This window comes from Schistocerca cancellata, chromosome 2 (genome assembly GCF_023864275.1).
Source record: "Schistocerca cancellata isolate TAMUIC-IGC-003103 chromosome 2, iqSchCanc2.1, whole genome shotgun sequence".
NCBI classification, from domain to species: Eukaryota; Metazoa; Arthropoda; class Insecta; order Orthoptera; family Acrididae; genus Schistocerca; species Schistocerca cancellata.
In genome coordinates, this window is record NC_064627.1 from 582305169 (window position 1) to 582326462 (window position 21294).

At 40.3% G+C, this 21294-nt stretch overlaps 1 protein-coding gene across 3 annotated transcripts in view; it reads left to right on the plus strand.

The window, feature by feature from the left end:
* LOC126162197 (major facilitator superfamily domain-containing protein 1-like) overlaps positions 1–21294 on the plus strand; it is a 124593-nt gene that overhangs the window by 6292 nt on the left and 97007 nt on the right. For all 3 annotated transcript variants that reach the window (XM_049918527.1, XM_049918528.1, XM_049918530.1), the window contains exons 3-4: positions 2956–3106; positions 13880–14005. In XM_049918527.1, the coding sequence (XP_049774484.1) occupies positions 2956–3106; positions 13880–14005 (277 nt within the window). The remainder of the gene's footprint in view (positions 1–2955; positions 3107–13879; positions 14006–21294) is intronic.

Below are 21294 nucleotides of genomic sequence, written 5' to 3' on the forward strand. Positions count from 1 at the left end.
GACAGGCTTTTACTCAGTGCCGGCACCTTGTCGCAGTTTTCTTTGACCTACATAAGCTGTGTGGCATGGCTTGGCACCATCACATTTTAGTTACCGTCTGTGACTGGGGCTTCCGTGGTCCCCTTCTGATTGTGATCTTACCGGCTCTTCCAGGTTCGTCTTAGCACTTCACTCAGCACCCTTCAGATTCAGGAGAATGGTATCCCACAGGGTTCTGTGGTAAGTGTCACACTCTTCCTCATTGCCATAAATGGGCTTGTGACCTCTGTTGGGCCTCTGGTTACCCTGGCGTTGTACATTGACAGATTTATGCATCTGGTGCAGCTTCCGCTTGGTGGCGCCTACTGAGTGCCAGCTCCAAGGCACCATCTGATAGGCCTCTGCATGGGCCACTGCCCGTGGCTTCCAGTTTTCCCCCTCCAAAATGCTGGTTATGCATTTTTGTCGTCAACCCACAGTACACCCTGATCCAGAACGTTTTTTAGGCAACTAGCTCCTCGATGTCCCGCTTCTTGTGCCTTATTTTTGATAACAAGCTGATGTGGCTGCCCCACATTTGCCACCTAAAGACTACATACATGCGGAACCTTAATGCTCTCCGCCTCCTGGCCCACACATCTTGGCATGCAGACTGTTCCACTCTTCTCCATGTTTGTCCGCCGCTCGTGGTCTCGCGGTAGCGTTCTCGCTTCCCGAGCACGGGGTCCCGGGTTCGATTCCCGGCGGGGTCAGGGATTTTCACCTGCCTCGAGATGACTGGGTGTTTGTGTTGTCCTCATCGTTTCATCATCATCCAGGAAAGTGACGAAATTGGACTGAGCAAAGATTGGGTAATTGTACGGGCACTGATAACCACACAGTTGAGCGCCCCACAAACCAAACATCATCATCATCATCTCTTCTCCATGTTTACTGTGCTCTGGTCTTGTCCAGACTCAATTATGGTAGTCAGGTATATGGCTCAGCAGCTCCTTCCACTTTGAAACTCCTTAACCCTCCATCATTGTACTGGCTATTGGTGCCTTTCACACTAGTCCTCTTGATAGTCTCCTCGGGATTCCCCCTCTACACATCCGATGGAGTCAGCTCATTTTTTCTTACGCAGTAGCCATTCACCAATTCCCTGACCATCCTGTGTAACCTATGCTCTTCGCCAATGAGGGATGTCTCCCTCCTAACACCCACCCATGGGTGGGATTGCCGGTTGGCACGCGTCTCACTAACCCTCTGCCAGGATCTCCTTCTGCACTCGCTGGATTGCACCCCGTGTCTTTCCTCCATACCCCCCATTGGACGGTGCCTAGACCACGGATTAGGACCGATCTTTTCCAGGGTACTAAAGTCTCTGTTGCTCCTATGGCTTATTGGTGTCTTGTATGTGCCATTCTTGCAGAGTTCCAGAGTGCCACCATTTTTTGCACTGATGGTTCTAAGACTACTGATGAGGTGAGATACACTTTCATGTCTCCTACTGGCTTCGAGTTCCATTTGTTGCCAGGATCATGTAGTGTATTTGCAGCAGAGCTTCTAGCCATTCACAGTGCCCTCCGTTTTGTTTCTTAGGCCTCCCTCCATAGTGTTTTAACTTGTTCTGACTCCATGAGCAGCCTGCAGGCTATCAATTGATGCTACTCTCGTCACCCCTTGGTCTCTGCCATCCATGACCTCCTCTCTGCCCTTTGCATGCCTCCTGTTCAGTTGTCTTTCTCTGAGTCCCAAGTCGTGTGGGAATCCCAGGGACTGAATTGGCTGACCATTTGGCTACAGAAGCAGATACTTATCCCCATTTCCTTTCGCGATTCCAGCTGCGGATATGGGATCTACATCAAATCTCTCTTTGCCCAACAGTGGAATGCCATCTGGAGTGCTACTGCTCATAGTAATTGTTTCTTCCTACGTAACGACCCACCCCCACAATGTGGTTGTGGTGCCAGACTGATGGTATCTCACATATTGGTGGCATGTCCCCTTATTTCGACCCTTCGTGTTAAGTATAGTTTTCCTGCTTCCTTAAATTTAATATTAGCAGACAATCCACAGATGGCTGACCTGGTCCTCGTTTAAGGTTCTTCTTTAGTCTTGGAGCAGGGGCGGGTTGGTTGTGGTTGGGACTCCTTTTGCAGTCTTCACAGTCTGTGACCCCATGACCGCCCTCCCCCCCCCCCTTTTTTTCCAGTTTTTAGATTTGGTCCCACCTTTTATGCTTTTAGTGTGTGTATTTAAAGTTCATTCTTTTATAATTAGACTTCTCTGACTGAATCCGTCCACTTTTAACAGACCCTCTTTCTTATGTAACCCACTTTGGAATCACGGGACTTATGACTTCGCTATTTGGTCCCATACTTTCTCAATTAATAAATCAGTCCCCAGGAATGTGATAATATTCTAGCATAAATTAGTTCCAATATCCTGTAACATACCAATGTTAGAGATACAATCCTATAGTTTTCTTGTGTGTGTGTGTGTGTGTGTGTGTGTGTGTGTGTGTGTGTGTGTGTGTGTGTTCATGTTCATTCAATGACTCTTCTTGTAAACAGAAATAACCTGTGCTTTTTTCCAATAAAGTAGATTATAACAGGAAGTATGAATAATTCATTCACAATTTTTTCATGTTATATTGAATCACATTTTGCATCTCAGACTGTCTGAATCTATCATCAGGTGAAAATTGTTTTGTTTCAATACATTATTTACTTTCGCTGTGGAGTGAGGTAAACCGAAATATATTCTGAAAAAAAATCTATTAAAATGATTTGCACTTGATGATGGACCCACACGGTCTGAAATACATCATTTGATTCAGTAAAACATGGTTACTTCCAGTGTACTGAATACAGTCACAGCTGCAAAAAAATGAATATAACTAAATTGAAGTGTATTATGATACATAAATTTATTTAAGTTGAACTGCCAAGAGTTTATGGCCATTATTCCACTTTTATATTTTTATTTCAGGTTCCTATTTTTGCTATGACAATCCAGCTGCTTTGCAAGACAATTTTATAACAGACATGGGTTTAACAACTTCTTCATTTGTATACTTATATTCATTGTATTCCTGGCCCAATACGATACTGTGCTTCGTTGGTGGGTTTCTAATTGACCGGTGAGTATTTAAATGACTTTATAACACAGGTCTGAATGAGCATGTTGTAAGGGAAGGTACCAGATGGAATAAAACACCGTGGAAAATGTAGATTGCTACTCACCACCTTGAGGAAGTATTGAGTTACCAACAGACACAATGAAAAAATTGTGTTTTCATTGTGCCTTTCTGTGACTCAACATATCATATGGTGAGTAACAATCTTATCATTTCCATATTGTTGTTGAGCATATTATAAGATAAAGAGAAAATTCTTTTCTTCTTTGTGAATTATGTACCATGTTTATTCTGTGTGAGAAGTTAAGTCTGCATTCCAAACAAGGACTCAAACCTGGATACCTGCTACTTGTGGGTGGCCAACTACCATTGCTGGATGATGTTTTGTTGTTGTGGTCTTCAGTCCAGAGACTGGTTTGATGCAGCTCTCCATATTACTCTATCCTGTGCAAGCTTCTTCATCTCCCAGTACCTTCTGCAACCTACATCCTTCTGAATGTGTCTAGTGTATTCATCTCTTGGTCTCCCTCTACAGTTTTTACTCTCCACACTGCCCTCCAATACTAAACTGGTGATCCCTTGATGCCTCAGAATATGTCCCACCAAGCGATCCCTTCTTCTAGTCAAGTTGTGTCACAAATTTCTCTTCTCCCCAATTCTATTCAGTACCTCCTCATTAGTTATGTGATCTACCCATCTAATCTTCAGCATTCTTCTGTAGCACCACATTTAGAAAGCTTCTATTCTCTTCTTGTCTAAACTATATATCATCCACGTTTCACTTCCATACATGACTACACTCCATACAAATACTCCCTATACTTAAATCTATACTCGATGTTAACAAATTTCTCTTGTTCAGAAACGCTTTCCTTGCCATTGCCAGTCTACATTTTATATCCTCTCTACTTTAATCATCATGCTCCCCAAAGAGCAAAACTCATTTACTACTTTAAGCGTATCATTTCCTAATCTAATTCCCTCAGCATCATCCGATTTAATTCGGCTACATTCCATTATCCTCGTTTTGCTTTTGTTGATGTTCATTTTATATCCTCCTTTCAAGACACTGTCCTTCTGTTCAGCCGCTCTTCCAGGTCCTTTGCTGTCTCTGACAGAGTTACAATGTCATCAGCAAACCTCAAAGTTTTTATTTCTTCTCCATTGATTTTAATTCCTACTCTGAATTTTTCTTTTGTTTCCCTTACTGCTTGCTCAATATACAGATTGAATAACATCGAGAATAGGCTACAACCCTGTCTCACTCCCTTCCCAACCACTGCTTCCCTTTCATGCCCCTCGACTCTTATAACTGCCGTCTGGCTTCTGTACAAATTGTAAATAGCCTTCGCTCCCTGTATTTTACCCCTGCCACCTTTAGCATTTGAAAGAGAGTATTCCAGCCAACATTGTCAAAAGCTTGCTCTAAGTCTACAAATGCTAGAAATGTAGGTTTGCCTTTCCTTAATATATTTTCTAAGATAAGTTGTAGGGTCAGCATTGCCTCAAGTGTTCCAACATTTCTACGGAATCCAAACTGATCTTCCCCGAGGTCAGCTTCTACCAGTTTTTCCATTCGTTTGTAAAGAATTTGTGTTAGTATTTTGCAGCCGTGGCTTATTAAACTGATAGTTCAGTTATTTTCACATCTGTCAACACCTGCTTTCTTTGCGATTGGGATTATTATATTCTTCTTGAAGTTTGAGGGTATTTCGCCTGTCTCATACATCTTGCTCACCAGAGTTTTGTCAGGGGTGGCTCTCCCAAGGCTATCAGTAGTTTTAATGGAATGTTGTCTACTCCCGGGGCCTTGTTTTGACTTAGGTCTTTCAGTGCTCTGTCAAACTCTTCACACATTATCATATCTCCCATTTCATCTTCATCTACCTCCTCTTCCATTTCCATAACATTGTCCTCAAGAACATCACCCTTGTATAGACCCTCTATATACTCCTTCCTCCTTTCTGCTTTCCCTTCTTTGCTTAGAACTGGGTTTCCATCCGAGCTCTTGATATTCATACAAGTGGTTCTTTTTTCTCCGAAGACGCAGACGGAACTGTATTGAATGCCTGCTGGAAGTCAAGGAACGGAGCATCTATCTGGGAACCTATATGTACTGCTTTCTGGGTCTCGTGGATGAACAGAGCAAGCTGGGTTTCACACAGTCACAGTTTTTGGAACACACGTTGATTGCTACAGAGAAGATTTTTGACCTCCAGAAATTTTATAATATGCAAGCATGAAAAATCTTCAAAAATTTTCCAAATGGCTGATATCATAGATACGGACCTATAGTTTTGTGCATCTGTTTGACAATCCTTCTTGAAAATGGGGAATGACCAGTACTTTTTTCCAATCAGCAGGAACACTTTGCTCCTCCAAAGATATGGGGTACACTGCTGCGTTTCCGGACACATGTCCACATAACATCTTTTCTTTATTTGTGTGTGAGGAATGTTTCCTGAAAGTTTGGCCGTACCTTTTTGTAACACCCTGTAGATTACTACGGTAATGGAAATTTACCTGCTTAACCCTCCGCCCTCTCCCAGATCTACTTCATATGTTCTGTAACTCTCATTATGAAGGATAACCTTCAAGAATATGGAATAAGAAAAATTATTTATTACCAGCAAAGGAAGCCATTTTAAGCTTATTCTGTGCAGTAATGAACCTATTAAAACTGTCACTAAGCTACTGACATTGTTAACCATGGGAACTAAGATTTTCTTTTGATCCATTATAAATCAAGGTGATAAGTATATTTATAGAAAAGAAGCTAATTAAAAAAAGAACTACTTCTCTTTTTTCTCCCACTGCCCTGCTATTGTTTTGGTATACTACACTCAGGTGACAAAAGTCATGGGATGCCTCCTATCATGTTGGACCTCCTTTTGCCCAGTGTAGTGTAGCACCCTGAAGTGACATGCAAACTTAGCAAGTCGCTGGAAGTCCCAGGCAGAAATATTAACCCATCCATTATTCCGAAAGTGTTGCCAGTGCAGGATTTTGTACACAAACTTACATCTTGATTCTGTCCCTTAGATGTTTGGTGGGATTCATGTCAGATAATTTGGGTGGCCAAATCATTTGCTCGAATTGTTGAGAATGTTCTTCGAACCAGTTGCAAACAATTGTGGCCCTGTGATGTGACGCTTTGTCATCCATAAAAGTCCATCATTGGTTGGGAACATGAAGTCCGTGAATGGGTGCAAGTGGTCTCTAAGTAGCATTGATCCAGAGGATACAGTCCATTCCATGTAAACACAGCTCACACCATTATGGAGCCGCCACCAAACTTGAACAGTGCCTTGTTGACAACTTGGGCCCATGACTTTGTTGTGTCTGCATCACACGTGAACCCTACCATCAGCTCTTACCAAGTGAAATTGGGACTCATCTGAGCAGGCCACAGTTTTCCTGCAGTCTAGGTTCCAACCGATATGGTCAGGAGCCTAGCGGGGGTGCTGCAGGTGATGTCGTGCTGTTAGCAAATGCCCTCGCATTAGTTGTCTGCTAAATCTACATCTACATCTACATGATTACTCTGCAATTCACATTTAAGTGCTTGGCAGAGGGTTCATCGAACCACAATCATACTATCTGTCTACCATTCCACTCCCGAACAGCGCGTGGGAAAAGTGAACACCTAAACCTTTCTGTTCGAGCTCTGATTTCTCTTATTTTATTTTGATGATCATTCCTACCTATGTAGGTTGGGCTCAACAAAATATTTTCGCATTCGGAAGAGAAAGTTGGTGACTGAAATTTCGTAAATAGATCTCGCCGCGACAAAAAACGTCTTTGCTTTAATCACTTCCATCCCAACTTGCACATCATCTCTGCCACACTCTCTCCCCTATTATGTGATAATACAAAATGAGCTGCCCTCTTTTGCACCTTTTCGATGTTCTGCGTCAATCCCACCTGGTAAGGATCCCACTCCGCGCAGCAGTATTCTAACAGAGGACGAACGAGTGTAGTGTAAGCTGTCTCTTTAGTGGACTTGTTGCATCTTCTAAGTGTCCTGCCAATGAAACGCAACCTTTGGCTCGCCTTCCCCACAGTATTATCTATGTGGTCTTTCCAACTGAAGTTGTTCGTAATTTTAACACCCGGGTACTTAGTTGAATTGACAGGCTTGAGAATTGTACTATTTATCGAGTAATCGAATTCCAATTTTGGAACTCATGTGGATCACCTCACACTTTTCGTTATTTAGCGTCAACTGCCACCTGCCACACCATACAGCAATCTTTTCTAAATCGCTTTGCAACTGATACTGGTCTTTGGATGACCTTACTAGACGGTAAATTACAGCATCATCTGTGAACAACCTATGAGAACTGCTCAGATTGTCACGCAGGTCATTTATATAGATCAGGAACAGCAGAGGTCCCAGGACGCTTCCCTGTTTAACACCTGATATCACTTCAGTTTTACTCGATGATTTGCCGTCTATTACTATGAACTGCGACCTTCCTGACAGGAAATCACAAATCCAGTCACACAGCTGATACGATACCCCATAAGCCCACAGCTTGATTAGAAGTTGCTTGTGAGGAACGGTGTCAAAAGCTTTCCGGAAATCTAGAAATACGGAATCAACTTGAGATCCCCTGTCGATAGCGGCCATTACTTCGTGTGAATAAAGAGCTAGCTGTGTTGCACAAGAACGATGTTTTCTGAAACCATGCTGATTACGTATCAATAGATCGTTCCCTTCGAGGTGATTCATAATGTTTGAATACAGTATATGCTCCAAAACCCTACTGCAAACAGACACCAATGATATAGGTCTGTAGTTCGATGGATTACTCCTACTACCCTTCTTAAACACTGGTGCGACCTGCGCAATTTTCCAATCTTTTGGTACAGATCTATAGGTGAGCGAGCGGTTGTATATGATTGCTAAGTAGGGAGCTATTGTATCAGCGTAATCTGAAAGGAACCTAATCGGTATACAATCTGGACCTCAAAACTTGCCCATATCAAGCGATTTGAGTTGCTTCGCAACCCCTAAGGTATCTACTTCTAAGAACTCATGCTAGCAGCTGTTCGTGTTTCAAATTCTGGAATATTCCATTCGTCTTCCCTGGTGAAGGAATTTCGGAAAACTGCATTCAATAACTCCGCTTTAGCGGCACAGTCATCGGTAACAATACCATTGGCTCTGCACAGCGAAGGTATTGACTATGTCTTGCCGCTTGTGTACTTTACATACGACCAGAATTTTTTTGGATTTTCTACCAAATTTCGAGACAATGTTTTGTTGTGGAACCTATTAAAGGCATCTTGCATTGAAGTCCGTGCCAAATTTTGCATGTCTGTAAATTTTAGCCAATCTTTGGGATTTTGCGTTCTTCTGAACTTCGCATGCTTTTTCCGTTGCCTCTGCAACAGCGTTCGGACCTGTTTTGTGTACGGTGGGGGATCAGTTCCATCTCTTACCAATTTATGAGGTATGAATCTCTCAATTGCTGTTGCTACTATATCTTTGAATTTGAGCCACATCTCGTCTACATTTGCATAGTCAGTTTGGAAGAAATGGAGATTGTCTCTTAGGAAGGCTTCTAGTGACACTTTATCCGCCTTTTTAAATAAAATTATTTTGCGCTTGTTTCTGGTGGATTTGTAAGAAACGGGATTGAGCCTAGCTACAATGACCTTGTGATCACTAATCCCTGTATCAGTCATGATGCTCTCTATCAGCTCTGGATTGTTTGTGGCTAAGAGGTCAAGTGTGTTTTCGCAACCATTTACAATTCGCGTGGGTTCGTGGACTAACTGCTCGAAATAATTTTCAGAGAAAGCATTTAGGACAATCTCGGAAGATGTTTTCTGCCTACCACCGGTTTTGAACAAGTATTTTTGCCAACATATCGAGGGAAGGTTGAAGTCCCCACCAACTATAACCATATGAGTGGGGTATTTATTTGTTACGAGACTCAAATTTTCTCTGAACTGTTCAGCAACTATATCATTGGAGTCTGGGGGTCGGTAGAAGGAGCCAATTATTAACTTAGTTCGGCTGTTAAGTATAACCTCCACCCATACCAATTTGCATGGAGTATCTACTTTGACTTCACTACAAGATAAGCCACTACTGACAGACACAAACACTCCACCACCAATGTTAATGTCAAATTTTGCTGCAGTGTCCTAACGGGTATTGATTTCTGTGGTTATTTCATGCAGTTTTGCTTGTCTGTTAGCACAGCCACCTCTTCGCAAAAGCTACTGCTCTCAATCATTAAGTGAAGGTCATCAGCTACTGTGTTGTCTGTGGTGAGAGGTAATGCTTGAAGTTTGGTATTCTCAGCACACTCCACACTCTTTGACACAGTGGACCTCAAAATATTGAATACCCCAATGATTTCAGAAATGGAATGTCCCTTGCATCTAGCTCCAACTACCATTCTGCGATCAGAGTTTGTTAATTCCCATCGTACAGCCATAATCATGTCGGAAACCTTTTCTCATGTATCAGCTGAGTACAAATGACAACTCTGCCAATGCACTGCCCTTTTATACCTTGTGTGCATGCTATTACCGCCATCTGTATATGTGTGTGTTGCTGCCCCTTGATGTCTGCCACTGCAGTGTACATTGTACCATTCGTTTATGTGACAGCACTAATTTCAGAATGCTGTCAGTTGTTTTCGTGTTGTTTATATTAAATATTAATTGCCGGGTACACTCTAAACACAAATATTTTGGAAACTTATTGGAGTGGTTAGTAACACAGTCCATTTACTATATTAAAGTGTATCTGAGGATTTCCAGTTTTCTTCCTGCTTAAATTCTTTAGCTCTGGAATATAGAGCTCTACTGTCAGCCCAATGTAAGGACAGGAAATCTGTATGAAGGTTATTTTTACTTCTAGTATTGTATCTGGGACCTTCAGAGTTCACCTGATATTCACTAGTATTGTTAACAACAAACACCATTAGGGTGTAAATATATCAGCATGTGGGTTTAATAATTCCAAGAGCACAGAATAGGCTTCTTCAGCATTTTGGGTGATTGACATTACACAATATTTTTACTGTATGCTACTGTAAAGTAAATACTGTTTGACAGTATCTGCTTTGCTTCAGGGGATTATGCCACAGGACAGTATCAAATCAGAACCTACAAAATATGCTATCGATCCAATGTATAGGTCAGCACAGTTAGAGAGATTCTTAAGGGAAAAACAAGTACCATATTTACTCGAATCTAAGCCGCACTCGAATCTAAGCCGCACCTGAAAAATGAGACTCGAAATCAAGAAAAAAAAAATTCCCGAATCTAAGCCGCACCTGAAATTTGAGACTCGAAATTCAAGGGGAGAGAAAAGTTTTAGGCCGCACCTCCAAATCGAAATAAAGTTGGTCCATTGTAATATGAGAGACAATTTAAGTCGAATGAATGACGATACAGCTACAGTAGGTTCGAGTCGTAAGCTTAGCAGTTAAGCTTTACTAGGTAGCCATCGCTATGCGTCGCGCGCTCCGTCCGTATTTATACGGGTACCTTTATTTTTCCCGTGCTTCATCTGGTTTGAATGGATTGCTTATTTTGCTTTGATCTGGTAAGTGCCGTTCTCTTTGTTATAGGTGTTTACGTCACTCTAAGCTGAAAATGCATTACTGTACTGTGTCATGAATTGTTTGTCGCATTCTGATAATGAGTGTTTTACGGTCTGTTCCCGCTCACGGCATGGCTTGCTTTTGTGCGCGCTACCGCCGCTTACAATTAAAAAAAGAGAGGAATCGTTTCATTAGCAAAACAATGGCAAGAGACTGCTATTTGTTGTAACTTACACTGCTGCTTTCTTTGATAATGATCAACAAGAACCAAATAATAGACTGCTTTTGATAGAAGACGTTCTGACCGAGAGTTTGGCGAAAATTTTTCTCCGTTTGAAAATCTTTGCAGACGCCTCTTTAGTACATTAAATTCTGCACAGAAATTAGTCATCTTAGATTTAAAAATCTAGTCAATTGCCGTGCTTCATTTCTGACTGTATCACTATTAGGCATAAGAATAATACGAAAATAAACATGACATGATATGTATATTCTTCTGCGTTTGCTGTTGTCTCACCCTAGTTTCGTAGTTTATTAGGCAGACAGGATTTTAATGAGATAGCTGCAAACACGAAAGAATACATGGCAAAATGTTTATATTCGTATTATTCTTATGGCGAAGAGAATACTGTATGCGATTCACAATTAATGAAAGTTCCTGTTACCAACCATCTCTTCTCACGGGTTGAAAAAATTCAGAACCTAGAGTTGGCCATATTGACAAACATCCCAAACAGTCTTGCCAGTCGGATTTTCGTAGTACATTGAAATGCTGCTAGAAGATGAACAATACGAAATTTCTATTTACTTCGTTGGATAATGTATAAAATGCAGTGGTCGAAACTCGGGGCGGAGAAGAAGGCTCGTCTTCCACTTCTTTTTTTTATATACTGACGCGGAGGTTTTGGAGCCAGTATTTATCTTTGTGCCTGCAAAGCATGCCTGTGCAGCGCTACATTTATTCGACGGCAGAAGTTAGTTGTGGCGCCACCTACCAACATTTTTCAGAACTTCCGCTTACTTTGCACTCGATTCTAAGCCGCAGGTGGTTTTTTGGATTACAAAAACCGGAAAAAAAGTGCGGCTTAGATTCGAGTAAATACGGTAGACTGAACTTTTTTGTTTAAAAATCCATTTGCTGGTGCCACCTCAGTTCGTTATCCACCTGTATGCCTAAAAAGTTCTCACTAGTTCCATCGAGTGTGCTCTCATTGATATCTACTTCTTATACCAGCTACTCATTATTTTTCTGAATTTCATAGCATATATATTTGTAAGATTCAGAGTTAAGCTGTATGTTAAATGAGCATCATCACAGCCTTTTAAGAGACCTCGATTGTCTTTATGTAGATTAAGGGGAGAAGTACACCAACTAATGAACCTTGGGAGCACCATAGCTAGTATTTCTCCATCCAAGTTTAATTTTATCCCTGTGGTTTCAGTTATTATTTTGGCCCTCTGCAGCGTTTGTGTGAGCTTTACATTAAACTTGTGCTGGCTGCCATAGAGTACCACTCATACAAATGTTTGCACAGTACATTTTAGAGAAACCTTTGTTCATAGCAGATGAAACTATACGGTTCTATATTGACCTTTCAAGTCTCGAAAATCTGTGATGTATGAATGTATGGAGACTGAAGTGATGAATGAAAATTTGCACCGATGCTGGAATATGAACTTGGGTCTCCTGCTCACTTGGAAGTGTGCTAACCACTATGCCACCCTGACACAGTGGCTTTGCAAAGCTGCATGGACTACCATAGTTTGCCTCCCTCCTCGGTTCAGGTTCCCATTCATGCCTGTGCCCTCGTAGTATTACTCCTAAGCTCAAGCAGCATTGTAGAGGTCTCCAGCGCATTGGAATAGCACCTCAGCATCAAACAAAAAGGAGGATCCTGCCTGAAACCCAGGCGTAGGTGCTCTTCAGTTAAATGAAACTATACAGTTCCAAAGTCTCGCACATCTATGACGTCAGATGCGGATTGAAGCAATGAATGAAAATTTGTACCAAGGCTGGGATTCAAATCCAGTTCTCCTGTGCCCACTAGGCAGATGCGCTAACCACTGCACATCCCTCCTCAATCCAAATTATCATTCACATCTCGGCACACTTGCTGGTTAAAGAACCTACGCCTGGGTTTCAGGCAGGATTCCCAATTTCGTTCAATGCTGAGGAGCTATTCCAATACAGTTGGAGAGCCCTTGCAGTGTTGCCAGAGGTTTGGGGAAATACCACGTGGGTCGAGGTGTGGTTGGAATTTTGGATTGATGAGGGAGGTGTGCAAGGGTAGTCTGTGCAGTTGTGCAAAGACACTGTGCTGGGGTGGCATAGTCGTCAGTGCATCTTCCTAGTGAGCAGGAGACTCAGGTTCGAGTCCTGGCCTTGGTACAAATTTTCATTCATCGCTTCAGTCTGCATATATACATCATAATTATTTAGTAGCAAGTTTATAGATTTTCAAACATTCATTAGTATATAAGTGAACTATTTTATGCGGTTTCAGGTGTTAAGTGTTATATGTAAAAGCACGTATTGTGGCTATGCACAGAAAAGTGATTTCCCCTTTTCCTCATCAAAACTAGTAACGGGTTGGAGGGGGGAGGGGGGGGGGTGATGGGGATGTGGAGGTGGTGAGAGAGAGAGAATCACACATCATTCAATTTATTTATATGTATTTGTTCCTGTGACACCTGTCATCTGTGTGTAGGACAAGTCAAGGATACTAATTTTCTTTTGATTGTCATGCCTTGCACCTTGCCATTTATTATCAAATTTTTGATTTCTAGTTTGGGATATTGTACATTCCTTATGTATTAATTGGTTGACATGTTGGGCCATTTGAAAAGTTAGACTTTAACTCTCATTGTCTGACATTCATTCCCTAATTTCTTTTTCTGTGTTCATTTCTAATTTCTTTTTTTGGCACTTATCATGACTTTCAGCTCTTGCAATACTTTTAATGACACAGGAAAATTCCAAAAGGTGCTAAGATCCAGATTGCACATTGAACTTATAAGTGGTTGAATAATTATTGGACGATGACAGGAATTCTGTGCACATTTGGACAATATTGCAGTATTCAAATCAACATACACATCAATGACATTACATATTTTGTTCTAGAGTGTTAATTAAATTGCACTCCTTCCTTGTGACAAGTCTTAATTGTTGCTTGAGAAATAACTTAAGAACTTTTTGTTTCAGAGTATTTGGAATTCGTCTTGGAACAGTCATTTATGCGGCACTTGTGGTGTTTGGACAGCTGTTGTTTGCACTTGGTGGTGTTGTAAATGCTTTTTGGCTAATGGAAGTAGGTCGATTTGTGTTTGGGTATGTACCATTGCCTTCATACTCACAGTGTTCTAAACCTTTATTTTGTAAATTTTGGAAGTTTTCCTATTGTGTCTGTTATATTTAAATAGTGATTCAACCAGTTAACAATATTCATGCAGAATTTATTGGAGTATGTGAAAGCACTGTGACAAGCTGGAAAAAACTGACATGCAAATGAAATGCTTTGAATGTTTCACATGTTATCCATGCCTTGCAAATAATACGACAGTAAAAATATTGAATGCTTGGCACACCAGAGCTTGTAAATATTTGGTCAAGGTCACATTCTAAACACCATGAGCTTCATGCGTAATAGCCAAACTGGTATTCAGGAGTATATTCAATCGTCTGTGGCATCTAATAGACAGTACAACAACCAACTGAGTCTGGCTCCTGCTGCCAGAGACTCTGTGTGTGTGTGTGTGTGTGTGTGTGGGGGGGGGGGGGGGGCTTGTTGGCCGAAAGCTATCTATCCAACAGTCTTTTTGTTGTGCCTTTCTGCAACTCAGAATCTCCAATATATGGTGAATAGCTCGTATCCTTTTCATTAAATTGTTACATTCCATCCTGGATTTTCCATTGTTTGAACAACCAACAATTGTATGTCTATCAATATGTGCCACATAACAATTGTACACATAACAGCAGAAATGTAAGTTTATTTACATTGTGTACTTCTGTATCAATGAAACATGTGGCAGTTATGAATCTTTTTTGATGTTCAACTTTATGTTCATCTAGAAAGCAAAAAACCATTTGAATATGTAGAATGCAATTAGAGCCATGTCTTTTGTTAGTATGTTTGGACGTGAAATCCGTCCCAGCTTACAGTAAGTAAGATAGATTTCGTATCCTAACATATTAACATAGAAATGGTTGTAATTGGGTTCTAGGTATCCACATGGTTTTTTTTTTTCTTTCTAGATGGTCATCTAGTTGAATGTCTCAAAGAATTTATGACTGAGATGCAGGTCATTAATATCGAGATATATGAAGTATGTAGACTTATGTTTCTTCTGTTTATTTATTTATTTCATCCAAATATCATCCATTATTGATACAGTAGTTGTCACTGTAACACAGTAAAAAAAAACAACAGCTCAAAATATAGGTAGACATAGGATACTTAGGTATGCTGTATGAAGATAGGGCAGGTGGTCGCCCATGGCCATGGTCTTGTATATAATTGTCATGTTGTAGATATTGATGTACATATACACTGATGAACCAAACCATTGACCACCTGCTTGGTAGCTTGTTTGTCCATCTTTGAAACAAAGTACATTATTGAGTCTGTGTATCGGGGATCTAACATTGTGGTGGCAGGTTTGTGGAAGTATGTCACATTAGATGTCTATGCAAAGGTCATGTAATTCACTTAAATGAGGGGCTGCTGATTTGCTTACGCGGTGATGGCGCCCTATAGTGACACAGGTCGGTTTCATAGGATTTGCATCAGGCAAATTTAGTCACCGCGACATCAGCGTGGCTTTACCGTAATGCTACTCCAACCACTGTAGCATGGTTCTGACTGTGAGACACGGACAGTTATACTGCCGAAAGATGACATTGGCTTTGGGGAAGACATCAAGCATGAGGGGAAGTAGATGGTTCGCAGCTGTTGGCATGTCTTCGATTACTACCACAAATCCATTCAAGCACACGAGACTGCCTCCCAAGCATAATACTGCTCCCAGCAGGCTGCGTCTATGGTGCAATTCACGTTTCGAGCTGCTGTTCACCTCAATCACGACGTTTGTGGAGATAACCATCAACCTAGTGTAGCAAAAATGTGGTTCACTCAAAGAGCTGACACGTTTCCATTGATCGATGGTCGAATCCCAATGGTCCCTTGGCAACTGGAATCATACTTGATGATGTCGTTGGGTCAACATGTGAAAACATAATGGTGGTCTGTTGCAGAGCTCCATGTTCAACTATGTGCAATGAGCGGTGTGCTCTGAAACACTTGTGTGTGCACCAGCATTGTGCTCTTTTGGCAGAGATGCCACATGTTGCTATCTGCCCTGCTTTACAGAACAGACAAGCTTCCGAACTCCACATTCTGTGAAGAGTCTTGGACATCCAACCATGTAGTGCTTAGTGGTAGTTTCACTATCCTTCTACCTCTCTCCGTGGATGCTCATGACAATAGCACGTGAACATTTGACCTGCTTCATCGTTTTTGAGATGTTTAGTCACAGATTCTGTGTCATAATAATCTGCCCTTTGTCCAAGTCACTTATCTCAGTGGATTTCCCCATTTGCAGCCTGCTAAAGTGATCCCCTGTCCATGTCTGCTCTGCTTACATTCTTTTGCTTCCACATCACTTGCCAGCAATGCCATCAGGCAGCATCTAATGCCGCAGTGGACAGTGGTCATAATGTTTCGCTTTATCAGCATAATTGTGCGTTGTCATCTGTATGTCAGATGTTTACAACCCGGGACAACAGGTAGACCTGGGAAAAACCCTGGAATTTTTCATTCTTTCAGTTTTCAATTAATTTTTTGTAATTTTAACCGGTAAGAACTGGTACTCTAACAAGGGATATTACTGAATTCTGCCCCTACAGAATAATACTGCAGCAACACAACAGGAATGGGAGAATAAAACTTCAATTGCAAAGGAAATGCACCATATATATATTAAAAAAAAAAAAAAAAACACGCAGCAACAAATTACCTCCGATGAGGGTAACGTTACAACTATTTACGTTAGATTCATTTAAGCAGCTATGAGCGGGCGCATGCACAGGTGAGTTGTGTATGAGTAGTGCCTTTTCCCACTTCTGGCTACAGAAATGAATCATTAGTTGATTTTTTGAATGCTTGCATAGCGTACATGATGTGTCTGCCATGGGAATTCTCGTTGCATCTGGAAATAAACTTTCCTGCATATAAAAGGGGACGGAGCTATATGAACTGAGTGGAATAAAGCCGAATGGCTGAATGCCAACTGCTGTTTGTTTATGTGATTGATTGGGCATGCGAATGATCAGCATTGTTATAATTACTAGCGAAGTTCATAGATTCAGACTACCAGAATGGAAATAAACGACCAACAGGAATAACAGGTAAGAAAGGTTACGTATTATCTTCTTGGTGTATCCAAGAAAATGAAACTTTGACAGAAAATTTTTGACCAGATCGCTACACTAGAAAGGGCAAGTTGTACAGCTGCTTAAGTTCGTTTTTGGGATTAGAGTAGAAAACACATTGTGCGAACACGTAATAATGCCTAACCGGTGAATAATTGCTGGATAAATAAACCGGTGATTCTGGCAGGGTTAGTAGAGTTAACTGGAGAATGAGTTTTGAGAATGGTAGGAATAGTTGCAGAATTATTGATGATAAGAATGTTTATTAGAACGAGGAAGGAGAAGAAATGAGGACATCACACAAATTATGGAAGAATATGGTGATTCCAAATTGATACAAAAATTTTGTGTTACTATTTTTCGATCTCATGCTTGAGAAACCGGAGCATATGGATGAAATGTGAAACTGTTTCCTAACATATAGCTTTTTGCTTGTAGTAGGCCAAATAGGCATTTCATATTGGTACTTCATGAATTATAAAAATGACCATTATTACCATAACAGTCTTGCTTATGTGGTGTGTGATACAATTGCTGCAATATTAGAAAGTCCTATTTTCTTTTATCTAGCAGACAGTGACAAAATAGACGTAATCAGTCCGAGAAACCACACCAGTCTTGGGTTCTATTTGTAGTAACAGCTTTTTCAGTATTGCACAACAACATTTTGATTTTTCTTGTCGCAAAACGTTTGACGAACTTTGATGAGGTAATAGATCCTTCCGCAGAAAGGAAAGCATGCCATGTAAAGCTGTGGCAAGATTAGAGAGAAAAAAATGCTAAAACCTAAGGATTGGAGAAATGTGTACTGTCTTGCTTGTCTCTTGTCCTTACTGGTTTTATTTATCCTATATTTAATTTTGTGTTGCACAGTACAGTTATTAGCTAATAGCCAATAAAGAGTCCAAATTTTATGAAGAGTTCTTGTTCTTCCGGTTACAAATAATCCCATCCAGTATTAATTGTGAGGTATTTTTTTGAAAGGGCAGGACGTAAAACCGGCCGATTGGGAGCAGGAGAGGCACCACAGAACACTTTAATTTCCGCTGTTTTGAATATAGTTTGATAGTATCTATTATAAAATGTACACATTTGAGTTCTACAGTGCGAAATACACTGACGTGTGGTAGAAGAATGCTGTGTGAAGAGGCATGACACTGCACTTTGGCAGACTTAAGACCAAATAACACATCTTACAGTTCCTCGAAGTTATATGTTTTATGTATCAGACTCGTCAGAAAGATGTGTGCTACAAAATGAACTATTTTTAAAAAGTCTTTTTTGTTTTTGTTTTTACATTTTTGATGTCCTATCTCAAACATTCGAGGGAGGGGGCCACAACACAACCATATAGTATTGCCCCAGTTCGAAGATTGAAATATCGTAGATCTGGGGCTGATGCACTGAGCAGTCTGAGTTGGGGGGGGGGGGGGGGGCAGGCAGTCTCCACGTTATCCTTGTTTACGTTCAGTGATTCTGCTGTTTCCTTCTCTTTCTTTACTGCGCTCACATCAAATGAAAAAAAAAAGTGATTTCTGTGCCTGGGAGCTATCAAGTGAATTAAAATAAATTCACGCAATTATGGAAGGCTAAAATATGTTATAGTTTCAGATTTTATTTTATTTCCACCTTTCTGACAGTCAAGCATTACTCGCTTTGCAGACACAATGAAGTTATTTTTGTCGCTTTGCTAAAGAAATTTGGCTTTTGTTTATCTTTTCCACTGAGGCAGCCAATCTATTTGAAACAAAGTGTTTAATTCCACACTATTGGCTAGTTTCAACTGTTCACTTCATTTCAGGTGCTCATTTTCACCTTCTAGCATGTATGGCATTATGCAATAATAAAGAACCAAACGTGAAATAATACAGTACTGGTACACCAAGAAAATTTACATCCCAAAAACCACACTGAAAAGCTTAATATCAGGTCGAGGCCTTCTTCGTTGGGAATCTGGACATAAGAATGTGCACTTTAAGGCGAATTATTCATTTCAGTATGGTTCACGAAATTCCAGCGCTCTTGGAGTATCCTTTGATGTCTTGTTTCTTTTATGACATAATGTAATATCTTTTAATGTTTTACACATACAAACATATGGGCTTTCTACATAATCGTAGCTGTGTAAGCGTGGTGACGCCTCTTATCTGGCGCTCTCTGGCAACTGCTATAACAAATCTGTTTCTAACAGATTGCGGGAAAATATTGTGAATTGTGGTTTGAACAGCGTTATTTTCAAAGTAAATTTCCTTTTACGCAGTGTGAACTACGTGCGAGAATGCACGATGAATTTCTTAAATCACAGAGTGTTTGGCTCTCATTTAAAAAATCAACTCTTTGATGACAAGCCATTTAGAAGAAATTTGAGCCCAGATCAGAGATGTATGTCGGTATTAAACATTTTACTGGCACATTTGTGTGATGTATATTAAAGTGTAAAACACACAAAAAAGATCAATGCTATATGTGAAAGCTTAGCTTCTCTTGTAGCTTATCAATCTTCGAGACAAATATTGTATATAAAAGCTTTGCTTTTCTTGTAGCAACACTGTGTATATTAATTTAAACCATTAACTTTTCCTGTTTGTGTGTTTGCACTACTTAACAGTGGTGTTGCTATTGATGACTACATCATGTGTCCTGTCCTCTGAGTATCCTCTGTCATCGGCTGGCGAGATTGCGTGACATGAGCTATGACTGGCTTACCAAAGCACATCGCAATCTCTATTTCAATGCTTCGGAAAGTAACATGCAGTGTTTGGTGGAATTTGAATTTATGCTTTCATAATACGAAAATAAGCAGTGTACATGTTGCTGCACATCAAAGAACTTTCCAAAATGTGTTTTTTTCCCCAGAGTTTTGTTTTCCAAAGTGCTGTAAAATTCTAAGCCGCTGTATAAAACCATAACCATTCAAATGATTGATAAGTTTGCAGTTCCGAGTGAAGGTATACTGTCACTTAACATGGAAAAAGTGCATTTTCACCTGGGAGAAATTGTATTTTTAACCAGGAGATCCAGGAAAAACCTGGGGAATTCTTTTTTGTTCACGTATATACCCTGGTATCAGATGTCGTAGATGGTGGGTTATACATCCAAGTACTAGTTTGGCTATTAAACATATACAGTGCAGCTCATAGTATTTAGAAGGTGGCCTTTAAGAAATTCTGCAAGAGATAGATGGATATATAAATAAACATTTGTGGCCACAGTTGTGATTGGTGTTGAATCTTTAGAATTAAAGTGAATAATTTACATACCTTTTGTAAGTGAAACAGTCTGTCATATCAGTGAGTAAAACAGTCTGTAATATCATGTGACAAGTGAATTTTGACTGTTTTTTTTTTTATTTATTTTTTTATTACAAAGCTCCAGATAATCATACATATTGAACATTATGTTCATGATTTTGTTGTCTATTTTGTGACCTTTATGGATGTAAAGCAGTGTGAAATTCATGTTGATAGCTGATATGCAGTAAGAGTGCAGATGCGGAGCCCTTCATGTCTCTTTCCCATGAAGTAAATTACAGTAAGGACTCAAAAGCAAAGCAGTAGCCCAGGATTCAAATAACACATTCTGGTTGCTATCCATAGAAACTATAGGTGTGGTGTGATTTCTTTAACAGTCAGTGCTCAAAGATTTTCCAAGCTTGGCTTTCCTGAGTGTTATTTCATGATGCATTATTTCGAGCAGTAATTGCTTGATATCAGTTGTTAGCTACTGTAATACTTCGGAGAGCCACTAGATGCCTGTTCCTGGTTCCACAAAGTGGTATGTAACTTGAGAAACGTATTATAGAGGTGTGATCAGTTCCCATATATTTGTTATTGCAATACCCTTCTGTAGTATTTTTAATCACAAAAGTTTATTGTAAAATGGGGGCAGTTTGACTGGTCAAAAAATTCTTGGGCTGCTTGAAGAATCCTGTTCTGAACTTGACAATGGTGATTTTGAAACTGATGATAGTATTTCTGAAACATATGGTAATTTGCCTTTCATCTTCACCTGATAAGCTGGAGCCACACAAACAAGTTTAAAAAGTTTATGACTTGCTGGAGACCACAGCGGTCACTGTGGCCTGACTTGAATGTATTAATGGTGTTCGAAGGTTGGTCGAAAGTTCATTTGTCAAATGATATTATCAACTATTATAGCAGATTTCAATTAATAAAGGCAGTAATCTA